Source organism: Zosterops lateralis (assembly GCF_965231275.1).
Source record: "Zosterops lateralis genome assembly, chromosome: 9".
Taxonomy (NCBI): Eukaryota; Metazoa; Chordata; class Aves; order Passeriformes; family Zosteropidae; genus Zosterops; species Zosterops lateralis.
This window is the reverse complement of record NC_139769.1, coordinates 307283-325928: the sequence shown is the minus strand read 5'-3', so window position 1 is coordinate 325928 and position 18646 is coordinate 307283. Positions and strand designations below refer to the sequence as shown.

The 18646-nt window shown below is 52.9% G+C and overlaps 1 protein-coding gene across 1 annotated transcript; it reads right to left on the bottom strand.

Annotated features, from left to right (window-relative positions):
* Nucleotides 1-5163: 5163 nt before the first annotated feature.
* Nucleotides 5164-18459, bottom strand: ERICH3 (glutamate rich 3; the record flags this gene model as incomplete). The annotated part of the gene is made up of 12 exons (XM_083868152.1): nt 5164-5732; nt 7088-7312; nt 8705-8988; nt 9814-10000; nt 10737-10911; nt 11962-12171; nt 13922-13982; nt 14551-14774; nt 16525-16584; nt 17205-17330; nt 17924-18017; nt 18446-18459. 12 exons carry the CDS (start codon nt 18457-18459, stop codon nt 5164-5166), a joined length of 2229 nt encoding a protein of 742 aa, XP_083724278.1.
* Between the last annotated feature and the right edge of the window lie 187 nt (nt 18460-18646).

Below are 18646 nucleotides of genomic sequence, written 5' to 3'. Positions count from 1 at the left end.
TGCAGGACCGAGGGGTGCCGGGCGAGGAGGGAAAGCTCAGCCAGTCCAGTATTTCTCCAGTTTTTGAGAAAAACAACCCAGACCCTGTGGAACAACCCCTGTGATTTCTGTCTTCACCCTTGCAAAGGCCGCTGTGTCCCGGGGGGCAAACACGGGCTGGTTCTGGTTGTCCGCTGCCCCCGAGGAGCCGCTCCAGTGAACTGACAGGTGTGTGTGGTTCCCGCAGAGCGAACAGAGCAGGGACACCCAGAGCACGGCCAGGGGGGCCTGGGGCAGACACAGCGCTGAGGAGCCGCAGGAAAACCTCAGAGTGGAGTTTCCTCCCCATCCCGAGGCTGCTCTGAGGATGCCATGGGCGGGTCTGGGTTCGCACCGTCCTGCAAAACAGGGACCAAACAGGACAGAAAAGGTGCTGTGTGGCCCTGCTGAGCTTGGCTGTCCCGCCGGCTCTGCTCTTCAGACACCACACTAAAGGGTTAATCCAGATTTCACACACAGACCTGACCCTGCTTGGAAGAACGGAGCGGACTCACACTGGGGGTTACTTTGGAGGGGGTTTACTCAGGGCGAAGGCCCAGGTGGTCAAAGCGTGAGTGAGTGTGAGAATTCTTGATTGCCCTTATCAACAGGGGCGTTACAGGTGGAAATCAGGGGGAGTGGGTCAGGTACAGGGGGCTGGACTTGGACATGTGAGGGGAAAAGGGGTGTGGATGATACCCGAGGCCTGGCAGAGCCACCTGGCTTGGGGAGCCATCGGGTACCTGGGAGTGTCCGCAGATAACGTACAATGGCTCTACAATGGCTCTACAATGGGTCCGCAATGGGTCCGCAATGGGTCTGCAATGGGTCTGCAATGGGTCTGCAATGGGTCTGCAATGGGTCCGCAATGGGTCTGCAATGGGTCCGCAATGGGTCCACAATGGGCCCACAATGGGTCTGCAATGGGTCTGCAATGGATCCACACTGGCCCAGGCCGAGCCATCAGAGACACACAATGGGGATGGCCCGGCCTGTTATGTGAGTTGATTACAGCCATTAAGGGAAGCGGGGTGGGGTAAGTGAACACTTACAGAAACTTAATACCAAAATGACAGAAACTTTAGAAAACCCAAATTGCACACTGCAACAGTGCTGAACCCGGGGCTGCTGAGGGTCTGCTGTGGCATCTCCCGCAAGGACAGCCCGGGGAAGGCGAGGGCTCCCGGGGATCACCCGGGGCCACCAGAACGCGACACCCGGGGGGGGGGGGGGAGAGCGGCGACACCCGGGGGGGGGGGGAGGGAGAGCGGCTCCGCCCGGCCGGAGGGGACGGAGGGAGGGCCGGGGGCCGTGAGAATTAATGCCACAGCAGAGAGATTGATTTGCACTGGATTTGGGGGCAGGAAACACTGCAGAAGCCGCCACCCAAAAGGATTTATCACCCCTTGGCCCAGCCACCACCGGCAGAGATGTAAGGAATGGATGATAAGGAACGGGCCGAGGTGGTTCAGGCTCTGTCCATGACAGGACCAGCCCGGGCACTGCCGGGAACAGTGACTGACCCAGGACTCACCTGCCGGGGGCTGTGGCTCCTCCCGCCCCCATCGGCGGCCGCCGGGACCCCTGGGCTGGCTCTGTCCTGGCTCCGCTCCCCGGCCCCGGCGGGGCTGTCTCGGCTCCACTCCCCGGCTCTGTCCTCGCTCCGCTCCCCGGCTCCAGCGGCGCCCCCGGCGCTCCCCGGCACATCCCTCACCTCGCTGTCCCCCGTGTTTTCCCCGGGGCTGGCCCGTCCCCCCTGGGCTGTCTCTCCTGCCTGCTCCACCCCGCCCCAGCCCGCTGTCCCTGTCCCTGGAGCCGCCGGCGGTGGCGAGGTGCCCGGGCACGGCCCCTGCCCTCCCGTGGACCCTCTGCCGTCCCCACGGGCCGGGCTGCTCGGGGGGGTTCCTGCCCTGGGCTCTTCCCCCGGTGACACCGCTCCGAGCCCCGCGCCCGCCCCCCGCAGCGCCCCGGCCCGGCCCCGGGACCCCGCGGGCTCCGCTGCCCTTCCCGAGCCCCCTCCTGCCGCCCCCCGGCTCTCCGCCCGCCCCCCGGCCAATGGTCCACCGGCCACCCTGTCCCTGTCACCCCCAGACTGGGCTGTCCCCTCCCGGGCTGTCACCGCCTGTGCTGTCACCTCCTGTGCTGCCACCTCCTGTGCCACTGCCCCGCTCTGTGCCCCCAGCTCTGCTCCTGTCAGACCCTCCTGTGCCACCGCCCCTGTGCCCGCCCCGGACACTCTGAGCCCCCCGGGCAGGGCTCCCGGGCCGGCCTGGCCGCCCAGCACAGCGATGGCCACCAGCCCCGGCTCCCCGGCCCGGGCCCCGCTCAGCCCCGCCTCGCCCCCCGCTCCCTCCCCGGGGGACCCTCCCTTCCCTCTCCCCTCTCCACGGCCCGGCCGCCCCTCTGTCCCTGCCGCCGCCTCTGTCCCTGCCTCCTCCTCTGTCCCTGCCGCCTCTGTCCCGGCTGCCTCCTGCTCTGTCCCGGCCGCCTCCTGCTCTGTCCCGGCCGCCTCCTGCTCTGTCCCGGCCGCCTCTGTCCCGGCTGCCTCCTCTGTCCCGGCTGCCTCCTGCTCTGTCCCTGCCGCCTCCTGCTCTGTCCCGGCCGCTCTCTCTGCGGGCTCCTCTTCCCGTCCCGAGCCCGCCCCGGCTCCGGCCGGCCCTGCGGACCCTCCCGCCAGCTCCCCTTCGGCTTTTCCTCTCGCTGCTCCCTCTGTCTCTGCTTTGCTGCCCTCGGGAGGGTTTCCACCCCAAAGAGCCTCTGCTGCACCCTCCTCCTCCTCCTCCTCCTGCGCTGCCGGAGTGTCCTCCTCCTCCGACCCTCCCGGGGCGGGATCCCCCCGGGCAGCCCCCGGTGCCCCCTCCGGGACAGGACCCTCGCCGGGTTCCACAGGCCCTTCCATCGTGTCCTGCACCTGCCGTGCCTGAGCGCCCTCAAGTGCTGCTGCTCCTGCGGCGGCTTTCCCCATCCCCATCCCCATCCCCGTCCCCATCCCCATCCCCATCCCCGTCCCCATCCCCGTCCCCATCCCCGTCCCCTCTTCCCCTGACGCTTTCAGCTGGGAAAACTCCCTTGGCTTTACAAGCCCTTCCCCTGCAGGCCCTGCCTCTCCTGTTCCCACATCCCCCAGCGCTTCCCGGAGAGCCCCAGGCTTCCCCACACCCTCCTGCCCTTCAGAAGTGTCTTCTTCAACAGCCTCTTCTCCTTCAGGGCCGACAGCTCTGGCTGTCCCACCTGCTGCCCTGTCAGCATCCTGCACAGCCTCCTCTCCGTCTGACACAGCATCCTGCACAGCCTCCTCTCCCTGGGACACAGCATCCGCCACAGCCTCCTCTCCGTCTGACACAGCATCCTGCACAGCCTCTTCTCCCTGGGACAGTGCACCCATCACAGCGTCCTTCCCGTGCCCCGGGGACTGCCCTGCCTCGGTCACTGCCTCACCCTCCTCCTCTGCTCCTTCCAGCCCTTCCTCTGCAGCCTCCTCCTCCTCCCCGCTGACCCCCCCAGCGCCCTCCCGCCCCCGGGGCCCGGCTCTGTCCGCCCCCCGCCCTGGCCGTGCCCCGGCTGGCCCCTGTCCCCCCGCTGCTGCCTCTCCCAGCACCACCTCTGTCCCCACGGCCTCCCCCGGCACCTCCTGCTCCCCAGGTGACACCTGTGAGCCCAGCCTCACCTCCTCCCCTGTCCCCTTTCCCCTGGGCTGTTCCTGGGCTGTGGATTCCTCCGGCGCATCCCCCGTGCCCGCCTGGGGCGGTGAATCCCCTGCCCGGGCAGCTCCTCCTCCGTTCCCTCTGCTGCCTTTCCCTCCCTCAGCGGCTCCGTCCTGCTCCGGGGCGTGTCCCTGTCCTGTCCCCTGCCCTGTCACCTGTCCTGTCCCCTGCCCCATCCCCTGCCCCGTTCCCTGCCCTGTCCCCTGCTCTGTCCCCTGCTCCATCCCCTGCCCTGTCCCCTGCCCTTCTCCTCCTGCTGCCTCCTGCACGCCGAGGCTTCTCTTCCCTTCTGCCAAGGAACTTCCATCTGGAGCTGCAATGAAATAATCAAACATTGGTTCACTCAGCACCAGGTCAGTGTGACAGGCTGTACAGGGTCAGTGCTAAAGGTGCCATTTCTGCCCTGCAATGAAACAATCAAACACTGGTTCACTCAGCACCAGGTCAGTGTGGCAGGCTGTACAGGGTCGGTGCTAAAGGTGCCATTTCTGCCCTGCACTGAGGGACACTGGCCTGGGCACCCAGAGAGAACCTGCTGTCCTGCTGTGTCTTTAGTGCTGCCGTTCTGGCATAAGGAATGTCAGTAAAAATGCTGGTGCAAGGCCAGTCGTGCCTGCTGTGCCTCCCTCCCTTCCTGCAGGGAGCTCCTGTGTGTGTGTGCAGCGCCTCTGAGCTGACAGTGACACCCAGAAAGTCGGGAAGAGCTGGCAAATTCCTCATGTGAAACATGCACACAAAGGAGGAGGAACATCCACCTTCCTGTGCATTCTGGAATTACACCAGGGAATAATACAGGGTTGATTCTGCCCCTGGGAACCCAGGCATTTCCCAAGGGGGCTGCACATTGCCTGGAATCACATGGAACCCCCCTACACTCCTGCTTTCTGTGGCTGTTTTCCTGACTCACAGTTTTTTCATGGCCTGGGTTCATCTCCTAGAACCCTTTAACTGCCAGAAAAGCATTAATTATACATGATTACAGATCCCAGCGAGTCATCACCTGATCTTTTACAAGTTAGGAAAGAAAAAAGCCCAAGGAGACTTTGAGAGCCAAAGGAAAGGGCAAACACCTCAGGTGAGCAATTTAACCCTTGTCCCTGACTGACAGCCAATCTCACCTCCACTGGCATCATGCTCTGTATTTGCTGCACTCTTTTCTTCCTCACTGGCACACAAATCACCAGGTTCAGAATTCACAGGATGATCATTTCCAGTTGCTTTTGCTATTTCCTCCCGGACTGGTTTGCAATCTGCAAAAACTATCACAAAGAAAAGAGGAAGCAAGAAAGAGAAACCATTAAAGAGCAGAAGGGGAGTAGAAGCCACCCAGCCATCTCAGCTTTAAAATGGTTTAAAATTCATTTCTGGAGAAGTCTCCTCACACTTGAAACACTTTTAGAGAACCACGGAGCCAGTGTTATGTTCTGAGTGGACACTGAGCTCACAGCAGCTCCAGCCAGCCCCCGAGCTGCACCATGGACGAGCACAAGGGCAAAAGCAGCAGCACAGGAATGCAGGGCCATGCAGGGGGACTGTACTCACCAGCCCCTTCCTCACACCAAGGAGACTCTTCACTGCCATCCTCCACCTTCAGGGCCCTGCTTTCCCAAGGCACTGGAGGACATTTCTGCTCCTCATTGGTGTTACTTTCTCCCAACTCAGTCTGTTTCAATCCCCCATTAACCTCAGGACTGTCGTGCTGCATTGCCATTATGTTTTCATGAAAAATTCTAGTATCTTCCCTTGCTGTTAGAGCTTCTGGTGTTGCCTTTTCTGCTTCATCTATTCCTTTCTTTCCCAGTGCAGAAGCCTCCTGGTTCTCCTCCATTCTGAGCAGTTTCTTCTCCCTGTTCTCATTTCCGTGGTGTGCATGTGCTGCACTATCAGATGCAGTTTTGATATTGGAGTCCTCTTTGCCATTCCCGTTGTCTGCCATGGTGTCAGCACCAGGGTCAGTGTCAGGGCTGCACTGGGCACTCATGGAGGAGAGAGAATCCACAGGCCTCCCCTCTGGAAACAGCAAACTTAGTTCAGTATTTGTCACTGAACTTCTGCATTCACTCACAAAGGGACACGATCCCATCCAACAGCACTCTCTGAACTACACAGCTCAGGATGCTGTGACAAATTCCAGAAAGTGCAAATACAAGATCATTGCCCAGATGTATGAAGTGTTAAAATTAAAGCCATTTAATGCAGAGGGTTTTTTTTCTGATAATGGAAATAAACCAGAGTAGTTCTATCAATCACACAGAAATACACCTCCAAATGCACCTCCAAATGTACCTCCAAATACAGCTCAGACAGGGTTTAGCACAGACCAGCAGCTTCATTTTTGATATGTCACTTTGATAAAAGATTTCAACCACAGCAACAATCCCTCAGTGCCCTTCTATTAACTCATTGAATATTAGAAAGATCCCCAAAACCATGTGTAAACCCTTCAGGTTGAACTGGAGATGAAGTTCACTGTCTCCTCTAAGAAAACATACAGACATCATAATTTTAAATACTTAAAAGGAAAATTTGAGGGGGAAAAAGGCTGGAATCCTTCATCTAACAGTGAGCTGAACAGCAGAGCTCACTGCTGCAAGCCTTGCTGCTGTCCACAATCTGCATGGGTTCAAGAAGAGATTGGTCTAAGTCAAGGCAGAAAAAAAAAAAAAAATCCAGTCAGGCTGAGTCAATAAAAGTGTCAGAACTATAACCCATGCAGAAGTGCACGTTCTGAAAAACGTTGCACCGAGAAACCTTACAGCCCCAGATTAAAGATTCCCACTCAGAGTCCTACTCCTCCATCACAGGAAAATCCAGGAGGGCTCCTCTACAGACAAAATCACGGAATCACAGAATCAGCTGAGCTGGAAGGGGCCCACGGGGATCAAGTCCAACTCCCAGCCCTGCACCATCACCTTTCCCTTCAGACAATTTAACTATTTCTAGATCTCTGCCACAGCCAAATAAATTAGGGCCATATTCATATTCAGGGCCATTAAAGAAGGCACTTTTAACCCCCAGGGTGGCCTGTCAGGTTTCCTGGGACCCCTCAGAAGGTGTGAGGGGTCACGGATTCCCCTTTGTGGGAGGCTGCAGGCACTGAGGGTTGTCCTGCCAGGGTTCTCAGGGCCAGCCTGGGCCAGACCCCACCTCAGCACCCAAAGAGCCCAGAGAGGCCCAGCTGACACTGCCAGGGGCTGCCTGCACTCCAGTGGCAGAATTAATAACACATCAAACAGCCGTCTGTCACCATTTCAGTGGGAAGGGCACAGGATTCCCTGTGCAGGCTCAACACATCCTGGGCACACACAGACTGTAAAACAGGCATCAGGTCAGCTTCTCCAGGCCTTGTTATGAACAAAACTAACCTTGTTGAGCATCTGCAGAGCCCCTGCCACCAGAATACCCATCAGTGTCATCTGTCTCACTGTCAGAGGCCTGCAGTGCCTTCTGGGATGAGGCTTCACTCTCCTTTCCATAGTCTAAATTACGGGTTTTATCATCTGAGGAGGACTCTGACATTCCATTCCTTTGATCACCAGTCTGTCCCTCCTCATTAACTTCTTCATCTGGTTCAAAATCATCATCATATTCTAAAACAGAAGAATTGTAGTGTGAGACAGGAAACAGAATTCACAATTAATAAAATTATTTTTAAGCAGATAGAAGTTAGCATCATTAATCTCCTTTTTCCCTTGAATTTGCTCAGTCCTTTTAAAGCCATGAGAGAATCTAAGACCACAGATAGGAATTGTAAGAGCATATTATCATTAAAAGGATTGTGTTCTTCATAGAGTACCAAAAATGCAGCAAAATTATAAGTTTGATTAATACATTAAAAAAAAACACAAAATTACCAGCCATGAAAAGTACTAGAAAAAATTAGTGCTGGGCAAACTCAGAAATTAAATGTAAGAATCTCTTATTACAGGAGAAAAAACTGGTTGTGATGAAAAAAAAATACAGACAATTGAGAAAGCTGGAGAAAGGTAACTTATTGTAGCACAGAGTAGGATAAATGTGTATTGACATGGCTAAATAGCAAAGAAGTGTCTTTTAAGCTCAATGAATTTAATGAACTGCAGCCAAAGGGCACTGCAGAGGCCCCCTGTTATCACACTGCTCCAGCGTGCTCCTCCAGGGGAAAAGCCAGTACCAGCAAAGCCTGCACAGAATTATTATTATTTTTACATCCACAGTCTGGATTCCAGGCAGGCACTCACATCCACACTCTGGATTCCAGCCTGACAAGCTGTGACACCTGAGAGATCACAGAGGCAGCTGAGCTGGGAGGGACCCACCAGGATCCTCGAGTCACAGCACTTTTCTGGCTCTCCAGGTGAACACCCTCCTCATGCAGATGCTTTGGAGAAGACTCCCCTTCCCCACCAAAGCTGTGCTGGGCACATCCCAGGGATGCACCAGCACAGGGATGCTGGGGATTCCCACCCAAATCCAGACACTGCACTGCTCCCTGCACAGGCAGGGAACACACCTGCACACACAGCCCAGCTGTCCCTGCTGCCACACCAGCTGTCCCTCGTGCCCATCATCCCTCACTCTGCAGATTTAATTGCTGCCCTCCTTGCCTTCCATCAGGGCTTTTAACACACTGAAGTGACAGAACAGCAAGGACAGGAATGAAGAGTTCCTGGTGCAGAACCAGTTAGGCAAACAAACAATTACCAAGACAATGAGAACTAAGGGAGTGAGGAGATTTATTTTCCTGTATTAAAAATCAATGGCAGTGTTAGCAGTGAGGTCTCTTTAGGTAACTGTCAGAAAGGCAGTTCCTCCTGAAGGAAAAACGCTTCATTAATCCCAAACACACAGCCAGAGGGATTAATAAGTGCCAGATGAGCAGCAACACCGCAGAACTGTGAAAGCAAAAAATAGGAATAGGAAGTAGGAATTAAAATCTCTCTGTGAGTGTGATGTGGCACAGCCATCACCACATCCTCTCCCATTTCCCATCCCCTGCTCACTGTGACAGGTGTCTGCCTGGCTGTCCTCGCTCTCCTCGCTGTATGGGTCTTCCATCATCTCCTCCTCGCTGGTCTCCTCTGGTGTTTCCTCCACGGCCTCCACACTCGCCTCACGACACGGTAACATGACTGGCACTGACTCCTCCGGGCATTTCGGCTCAATGCAGCCACAGGGGTGACAGGGCAGGGCACGGCCCCAGCAGCACACAGGCCTGTGGCAGCACACAGACCTCCTCTTCTTGGGGGGACGTAGCTTTTTGTCCAGCCCCATGGCAGCAATGCACCTGCAGAACAACACGGATTGGGAGGGATCACATTTTCCTTCATTGAACGATGGAGGGCAGCAGACACAGCGAGTTCAGATTGTTGTCGGCAGTGGAACCAAGCACCCTCTGCAGTGCCACCATGAACCCCAAAGAAAAACACCCTGAAATCCCAGAGAGCTCCCCTAACACAGATGCAGTTCCTCCCTGAAGGAGAGAAATGCTGCCCACACTTACAGGCAGCAACTGACACACAAACAGAACCAAATTTACTACAGGTGCCCATTAATGTGAAGCTGCACCAAGACCTTTCTGCACATATTTAGTTTCTGAATCATGGCAAATACTCAATGCTGCCTTACTCTGAAGCCGGGGGTATCACAACAGAACCTCACTTCAGAGGCAGAGCTGTTTAAAAATCAATTATCACCAAAAAAGCCTCTGGAAACCACAGCTGACTGAGCAGCATGTCAGGATTTATTCCACTGCCACACGGGTGGCACACGTGCCCCACCCCGGAGCCACTGTCCCCTGCTCCAGCACCAGCCCTGTCCCCCTGGAGCCACTGTCCCCTGCTCCAGCACCAGCCCTGTCCCCCCGGAGCCACTGTCCCCTGCTCCAGCACCAGCCCTGTCCCCAGGCTGTGCCCACACCACGGGGAGCCACAGGGACTCTGGGATGGGACACCTGACAGGTGACCCCCATCCTGCACCTCCCACGGGGCCCTGAGAAACAGAGCAGGGGAGGCTCCCCAGGGCTGTGTGGGGCCAGAGAGATGATGAGAGGAGAGAAACAAGGCAGGAACTCTCTCCAAAGGGAGTCCCAGGGAACAAACTTTCTCCCCACCTGTAGCAAGGAGGAGCTCCGGTGACATGGAGAACCCTGAAGTAGCTGTTTGTGCCTCGCAGCTGGGAGCACCTCAGGTATCTGTACTCACAGCAGGAGCTCAGCCTCTCAACCTGCAGCCCGTTGAGATAAAAGGTGAGGCTGAAGGGGAAACCCAGGTGCCTCTTGGAGGTGAACTGGAAGGTGTCTGCAATCACAGAAAGAAAGGGTTCAAAGGAAGACATTACACTTCTCTATCAGCCTGTTGAGCTGCTGAACATCAGCTGCACCACCACAGCCCCAGCCCTCTGTGGACGGGCACGGGGGGCTCTCAGCTCTGTCCAACAGCTGGTTCAACTCTCCCCCTCACACACAGAGCCCTGGTCTCAGGATCCTCAGGTGGGACAGCAAGGACAAGTGTCACTCTGTCAGTCTGGCCACTCACTGCTGCAGCAGGGCAAAGGCCAGGCCCCCCAGCCATTTCCTGTGTCCAGTTTCCCAGAACAAAATCCAGCCTTTACTGGTGTGATGGAATTGTGCTCACATAAAAAGAGATGGGAACTGGACTCCCACTATATACTTCTCCTTCTGGAATAACATTCACTGATGTATTTTAGCAGTGCAGATGATCCATTTTTAAGGACAGTTTATTGCTACAACTGCTCTATTAATGATACCTCTGTATAGAAAATTAACCTAAGCCACAAGTGTTTTGTTAAATCAATTCTCTAAATTCTTCTAGCATCATTGCAAAAGTAACTGTAACCTCACTTTCAATCATGGGACAGTAGATCCTCCACTTTCATGTGGAGGCAGATGGTACAAACATCCCTGGATGCACGTATCTTGACCAAGCTGAGCTGAAATCATTCTGATGTCAGGGCAAAGTTTCAGCAAAAACAATGTTGCCAGGATCAGTAGGAACTCCCTGACTCAGTCCTTACCTCCTTCCAACAGCTCTCCCTTGTAGACACAAATGTTTTCTGTTCCACAGTGCTGCTGGTAGACTCTGATCTCATCCTTGTACTCCCGGTGGGACACGTGTTTGCTCTTCCCCCGGTAGACCATGGTGACAAAGGCGTTGCTGCACAACGGGGACTTGGGGTATCCTCTGGTGTTCTGCAGCAGAAAATGCACAGAAATGCCTTCAGCTTCCAGCTCCAACAGGAGGTGAAAACAAAGCTCACATCTGTGCAGCACTCACTTAACAAGTGCTGAGCTGATAAATTTGGGAAGTGTTTGTACCATGCAGAGGGTCTGGGATGTATTTCCAGCTGGAAACCCAATGCATTGAATAGCCCTAAACTGCAGGGACCAGGTTTAATGACCCAAATCACCCCTCCCAGTCCTGGGTTCCCACAGCTTTATTCACTGGAGTTAAAACTGGCTGGAGAGAGTGTCAGTGATGCAGTGTTCATGTTCTTAATGCAGTGTTTATAGTCCTAATGCAGTGTTCATGCTCCCAAGGCAGTGTCCGTGCTCTCAATGCAGTGTCCGTGCTCCCAATGCACTGTCCGTGCTCTCAATGCACTGTCCATGCTCCCAAGGCAGTGTCCATGCTCCCAAGGCAGTGTCCATGCTCTCAATGCACTGTCCATGCTCCTAATGCAGTGTCCGTGCTCCCAAGGCAGTGTCCATGCTCCTAATGCAGTGTCCATGCTCCCAAGGCAGTGTCCATGCTCCCAAGGCAGTGTCCATGCTCCTAATGCAGTGTCCGTGCTCCCAAGGCAGTGTCCATGCTCTCAATGCACTGTCCATGCTCCTAATGCAGTGTCCATGCTCCCAATGCAGTGTCCATGCTCCCAATGCACTGTCCATGCTCCCAAGGCAGTGTCCATGCTCTCAATGCACTGTCCATGCTCCTAATGCAGTGTCCATGCTCCCAAGGCACTTGACAAACCCCTGAGATTCCAGTGCCAGAGCAGGATCAGATTGACTGAACTGGAAGGCTTTCAATAACAGTTGCTATAGGCTGCTCTTCAGCACCCTTTTTCACCCCAGCTGATGAAAACCACCAAATGTTTTAGTTTACACAGACATGCACAGCAATCACGTATTTTAATAGTTATACGCTTTCTTCATGCAAAGTCGGCACGCTCATGTTTCAGCACGAGGCAAACACGCCAGTGAGGGATTAAACAGACCTGCCCAGGGACAGAGAGGACTCACCTTGATCAGCACCTGCTCGTTGAAGCCGGTGGTGGCGTAGAAACGCGTGTCCGTGGAGGGCTCCGGGCGCAGCATCAGCGGCCGCCGGCGCCTCCTGCGGCCCCGGGGCGGCAGCGGCACCAGGGCCCGGCTGACCACGGGCAGGCGGTACGGGGACACGCCGGCCATGCGCCCCACGGAGCCCAGGAGCCTCAGCTCCTTCCTCTCCGCCTGGGAAAAAACATTTTAACCAAGTGGCGCAGCTTGTGCAGAAACAGCTCCCGGGCGTCGGGAACTGGGCATGGTGTGACTGCTTGGTACACTGAGCAACATCCATCCTCCTGAAACAGCTCCTAAACTCGGGGCCTGAAACTTTCCTCAGTGAAATATTTCTGGGCTAAACCCCTTTTATTTTTAATTTGCAAGGCGACATTCATGTTGGTTGAAAATGTCACCCCCAGAGATGGAGAGAGCCCTGTCTGCAGCCCCATCCCAGACAGAGCCTGCACAGCCCTGCAGGGCCCCCCTGCAGCTGGGAACACATCCCCAGAGCAGCCAGCAACACAAACATCACTTGGCATCAGTCATACAAGATGAGCCTCACAATGCTGCCTGCTCCTCTGGACAGGGATTTAGTCCTCCTGCAGAATGAAATGGACCACGGCCCCTGAGAGAAAGACATCACTAGAGAACGAGTTCTGTGAATGCTGCCTGCTGTGGCTCCGAGTTCTGCATCGTGTTCTCAGAACTGACACCTGATTGAGCTGCTCTGTCAGCTGTGAGCGCTAAAGAAACCGTTAAATCACCCGTAATGTGAGTAGACATAAACAGGACCAAGCAGCAGATTCTTGGAGAAGGAATCGTGGCCATCCTGCTGCACAGCAAACACAGACCAGAAGGAGCTATTTACAGTGTCTGCAGCCTCTGCTAGCAGGCCACAGTCCCACCCCAAAACACTCTCACCCCATCACAAAACCGATTATGTTCTGTTTTTCTAGAACAGAAGACAAGTCCAAATATCACTTGACAGTAACTGTGAATATACCAAGACCATGTTTGACCCTCATTCTCCCAGCCCACTATAGCTGTCATATATATATAAATCATATATATGATTTTATACTATAAAAGGTAAGTCACCATATTTTTTTACTCACTGTGATCAAGAACTAGGCATTAGACCAGTAAGACAGTGTCTTGAAAATTGCGGGGAAGTGAAAAAGAACAGTTTAAATAAAAGTTGATGCCATTTGAAAGGGATGTTCCCTGTTGTATACAGTTCTGGGAACTAGAGGACTTAAACAATATTATCAAACTGTCCCCAAAATGATTTTTTTTTTCAAAAGGAGGTACAGCCTCACCCCACGGGCAAAGTGCTGATCATGTTCCAGTGCATGGCACTTCTGTCTGGAGGCCTTTGGTACAGACCTTGCTGCAGCCCAGCCGGGAGGGGGCTGGAGGAGAGGGAGCTGCTGGATTTTTCCCGGAGCTGTGATTGGCCGCAAGGAACTCTAAAAAGGAGAAAGAAAACAATGACAGAATCTCAGTGTATAGATTCCAGCACAGAGCAGCACCACAAAGAAAAATAACAGCACTGATGAGGATAATCTGGAAGTGATGAGTGATTTCAGGTACCCACAGGACATGACATTTTCTAGTTTGCCTCCAAAGAGCCAGACCCCTTAGGCACCTCTAAACTGACCATCCAAAACAACTCCTGGCCATAAATACAAGGTTTTTGCTACTGTCTCTCCACCACACAGCCTTGGGGCAAACACAGTGAACTCACAGTTTGCTACAGACTTCAGCACATGCACCCTGAGAGTGCACAACAAAAACATACCTATTTTTGTTCGATATTCAGCTTTTTTCTGACTGTTTTATTTCATGCTTTCCTTGTATAGCCCTCAGAATGCCAAGTTAAAATGTTAACACCTGTTTCTCTGAGGTTAACTCACCACCTTGGAGGGGGCAGGCTCACAGGTTGGGTGCTGATGAGGATAATGTCCACAGCAACAATCAACTCCAAGTCCAGGTGATCTCTATACGGGGAGAAGGTCATTCAGGACTCAAAAGTTTCTCTTCAATCTGCAGTAATTATCATTATTGATATAGAGAACCAGTTGAAACTGAGCTAGATATTTGACCTTTGACTATAGGCTTTAGTACCATTATATTTCAAGAGTACATTGACATTCCTTCTTTGCTGGTAACAAAGAGCAAAAGCCAGAGCTCCTAGACCACAGCCCTCTGAGATGAGCTCCAGTCTGATTTCACCCCTTCAACTCTGTTTTCTTAAAGACCCCCATGATTTTCAGGGCTTTACCACATGTGTAACCATGTCTACAGCCCCTGTTTCCACTGACAGAGTTCAGCACACTGATCCTGCCCACCTGAGGTCCTGGGGCAGTAAAAGGGAAAGACTGAAGCAGATTTATCAGAGAGCAAAGTTTTTGGGTTTTTTTTCTAGGTTCTGGTGTGCCATTCCTGCAACACCAGCTTCTGGAGATTCCTCTTTAACAGTACTCAGCAAACAGGAAATCAGCCCCAAGGGATCAGGGATGAGGCCCTAATCCAGAATGATCCAGTGGGTGCTGGACTGCTCTGCACTGAGGGAGCGAGTGCTCTGTGCTCAGGTCCACCTGCACACTTCCAGCTGTCTGTGCTCCCACGAGAGCCCACGGGGAACTGATGAAACTCACCCAGTGTGGGCAGCAAGCTCGTTCTCCAGCTGCCAAGGGACAGCAGAGCTCGTGGTGGCACCTCGGGGCCAGTGGTGGATGTGGGCAATGCACATGGGCCATTTCTGCCGTGGATCTGCCTCTGTGCTTCAGCTGGAAGAAAAGGAATTTACGTCCCTGAGGCTCTGGGTCCAAGCACAGTGATTGTCTCATTACGTCTGCCTTTCACTGACAGCTGAGACAATCAGCTGGGCTGGACCCCGTGGAACAGCTGGTTAGAGAAGGAAAGGAAATCATGGGGAAATGTGAGGGACAAGTAAAAAGACTTGTCCCCACCTCTGATTCATCTTCCTGCAGCTCCCTCCAGCTGCTGACCCACCAGACTCAATTCCTGTCTGTTTCTGTGCATCTCACAGTTCTTTGTTTGTTTGACGATCTCTTTCTATTTTAAATTTGAGTGCACCTGCCACTTCCCTGCTGTGGCTGCAGCCTCTCCCCACCTTCTCCTCTTCCCAGCAGGCCAGTGCTGGGATGGCTGCCCCACTGGAAACAGGCAGCTCTGTCTCCCACCCTCCCTTGCTCAGCCATCTGCCTCTCTCCTTTCCTTTCAGACAAGAGACTCAATGAACTCACTGAATGGATGAGGTGAGAATTGAATTACACGGCTGGCTCCAGCCAGGCTCCTGCACCCCAGCACAGCACACGCAGATCAGGTATCTGCAGGCCTCTTGCTGAAGGAAGCACTTCTGGCTGACGTTCCAAAATTATCCAAAGCCCAAGATCCCTTGGCAGGGTGCCAAAATCACTGCTTCCAAGGGGTGAATTCCTACCACAGGAGTTCCACCAGCAAACAACACCTCTGCAACTTCCATAGTGACCAGTGTCCTTCAGGAAAACCTCCTCCTCTCTTTGCCCTGTGACTTGCTTATAGATGTATTATTTACAGTTTAACAGATCTGACACTGTTTACCAGCTGCTAAATGAAGCAGACACCTTCTCAAGGCACTCAGGTTCCTAACACAGAAATAAAATGCTGAGCATGTTTCTGACAAAATGAGGGTGACTTTTCCCATATGAATTCAGGTGATTGCATGGGGAGAAGAACTATTGACTTCTGTGGGATTTCCATGACTGTAACTACAGAATCAAGTTCTACATGACACTAAATGAAGACTCCTAAAACCTCTTTCATAACTCACATGCCAGTTCTGCCCAAATCCTGTGGAGAGGCAAACAGTCAAGCACGTGAGCTCAGTGCTCATCAGCAGCCAAAAGCAGAGGGCTAGAATTACTAGGAGGAGAATGTATCTTGAATTATTCATTCTGTTATGGTTCCCCATTTCAAAACAGAAATAGTAGAACGAGCAAAGGTAAAAAAAAAAAATAGCAACAGTAATGAGGAGCCTGGAATGGCTCAGGTAAAAAAAAAAAATCAGACTGAGGACCTTCAGCTTGGAAATCTGAGAAGGAATGTGAAGAATGTATGTAAAACCACAGATGCCTTGGGAAAAGAGAACATTTAATAACTTTTGTCATGCCGAGAACAAAGGAGCATCGCGCAGACATATCAGACAGCACATACACTTATTACTGTGCAGAAATGCAAGGAGGTACCATTTCATGCAACTCATGATTAAATCACCCAACCAAGAACAGTGCAGAAGTAAAAGAATAACTAGACTCAGAAGGAATTAAATGCATAAATGGAAGCTCCTGAGCTTCTGGACAAATGACAAAGGAGATGCAACTGGGGCAGGACCATCCTCTACTTCCCTGTTTCTTGTACTTTTCCTTGTCAGAGACAGAGCATTTGTCTCAATGAATCCCTGGTCAGGCTTATGGTTATTACTCAACACAGGCAAACCTGCCAGGCCCCATCAGCACCAGCAGTGCTCAGCCTTACCTCCCTGTCGCTCCTGGTGGAATATTCCAGCCTCCTCTTTGCCTCCCGCTGGTGATGACGCTGCCAACACAAGAGGAAGAGAAATCCCATTACTGGGCACTGTGAGATGTCACTGTGTGCAGGAGCTCCTGCTTCTGCCCTGCTTGTCCCATGCCTTCTCCCTGGCCACTCCCCTCACTGAGCCCTGTAATAAAACTGCTGAGGTTTGAATCCGTTTGCATTTTACCTGCATATATCCTCACAGCCAAGGGAACAACTGGGCACTGGTAAAGTTGCAGGAGCCAACTCCATTCCTGATGCTCCCCATACAGGAATGTGCCCATATTTTGTGCTCAGACAATATATATAAACATGTTCAAACCGGTCTGTTTCTATCAGGATTTTTTTTAAGCAAACTAGCCCTGTGAATATCATCTCACAACCTGAGAGCTGTCAAAAAGCAATAAGGAGGCCAGGACAGGGCCTGCTCTCACAATAGCCTGGTCTGACAGTGAGAGGCCCCATGGAGGTTTCATGGGGGAATGTCAAGCAGAATGTCCTTTTTCCCAGCAGGAAAGAGCCTCCCAGGGGAGCACGAGGGCACAGATGGGAAACAGTCCAGTACGAGTGAGCAGCCCCTGGAGAAGGAAGGAAGGAAACCCCTGAGAAGGCTCACACATCCTCAGTAAGGGCACACATACCTCCAGGTCAAGGATCTTGTGAGTTATGGCATCAGCCAGGCACTTCAGGACGTGTCCCTGGTGGTCTCTCCTCATGGCATTCAGACGATATTCTTTCTCAGGTATTATCCTTCCACTCCTGGAGATCTGCAATGCACAAATACAACGTTACTGAAAAGGAGATGAAATAAAGGATGTTTTGAAGCAATACCATTTCCCAGATCACTTCCTCCTCCTGGCTAGTTTCCACCTCTGCCCCTGTCACGGTGCTGGGACTCACCTTCCAGCCCTGTATTATCTTTGACCCACGAGCTCCACCAGCCAAAGGGAAGGAGCAGCAGCCACATTTCTGATAGCCCAGGGCCCAGCCTTACCCTTCACAGGCCACTGCCCAAAGGGATGGAAAGGGTTAAACACTTGCCTCCCTGCTGCACCTGCCTGTGCAAAGGGGACTCACACCTAGGAGTGGTTTAACAGAATGTTCAGCATATTCACCTTTACCAAACCCTTTGGTTTTCCATTAAACACTTTCAAAAATTAACACTGAAGCTATTTAAGCAAGTCAAAGATGTTTACATCTCACAGTATAAAAAACCTGAGTGGATCAATATGATGCTGTATATCTGCAAACTGAAACACTTTGCAAAGGGAAACTCCAGTCAGCAAAAGGAGATATCGGGAAAAAAGCATAAAAGCATTCTGAACTGAATGTGGAATTGAGGGAAACTTTTCAGTCTCACCAGTCCTGATTTCTGAAGATGTCTTCTTATCCTGGCATTGCTGAAATATCCAACCAGGTGTTTGTCTGTAAGGCTGTTATAGGTTTCAAGAAGCCTGCAATAAAAAAATGGAGATGTTTATAATCCCCTTGACTGACAAACTATTACAGTTTAAGGTAAACAGAGCTACCCAATAGTTTCCTACACAAAATGCTGCCTTATTAAATCATCTTGGATTTGGTCAGATGAATAGCCATTAGATTATGTAAAAGCAATATCATGTTGCCTGCTGGAAATTCATATCAGTGACTTGTCCTAAGGCCAAGAGCTGAGCGTGGAGCAGCACTGCCACCACCCTGGCATGAGACCTGACAGGCCAGCCCTGGCAGCTCCTGCACAGCAGCTCCCACTGCAGCTCCTGTGACCAGCCCTGGCAGGACAGGGGAGCTGATTCCAGCTCACAGACACAGCTGGAATGGGTGATCAGCTCCTGGGTGACCAGCCCTGGCCACGGGCAGGACAGGGGAGCTGATTCCAGCTCACGGCCACTCTGCCATGGCAGGGACACCTTCCACTATCCCACACTGCTCCCAGCCCCATCCAACCTGCCCTTGAGCATTTCCAGGGATGGGGCAGCCACAGCTGCTCTGGGCAGCCTGTGCCTCACTACAACCATCACAGTTACCAAAGATCAGAGCTTCAAAAAACTGAACCTCAGATGTGAAAGCTGAACACAAAAACTGA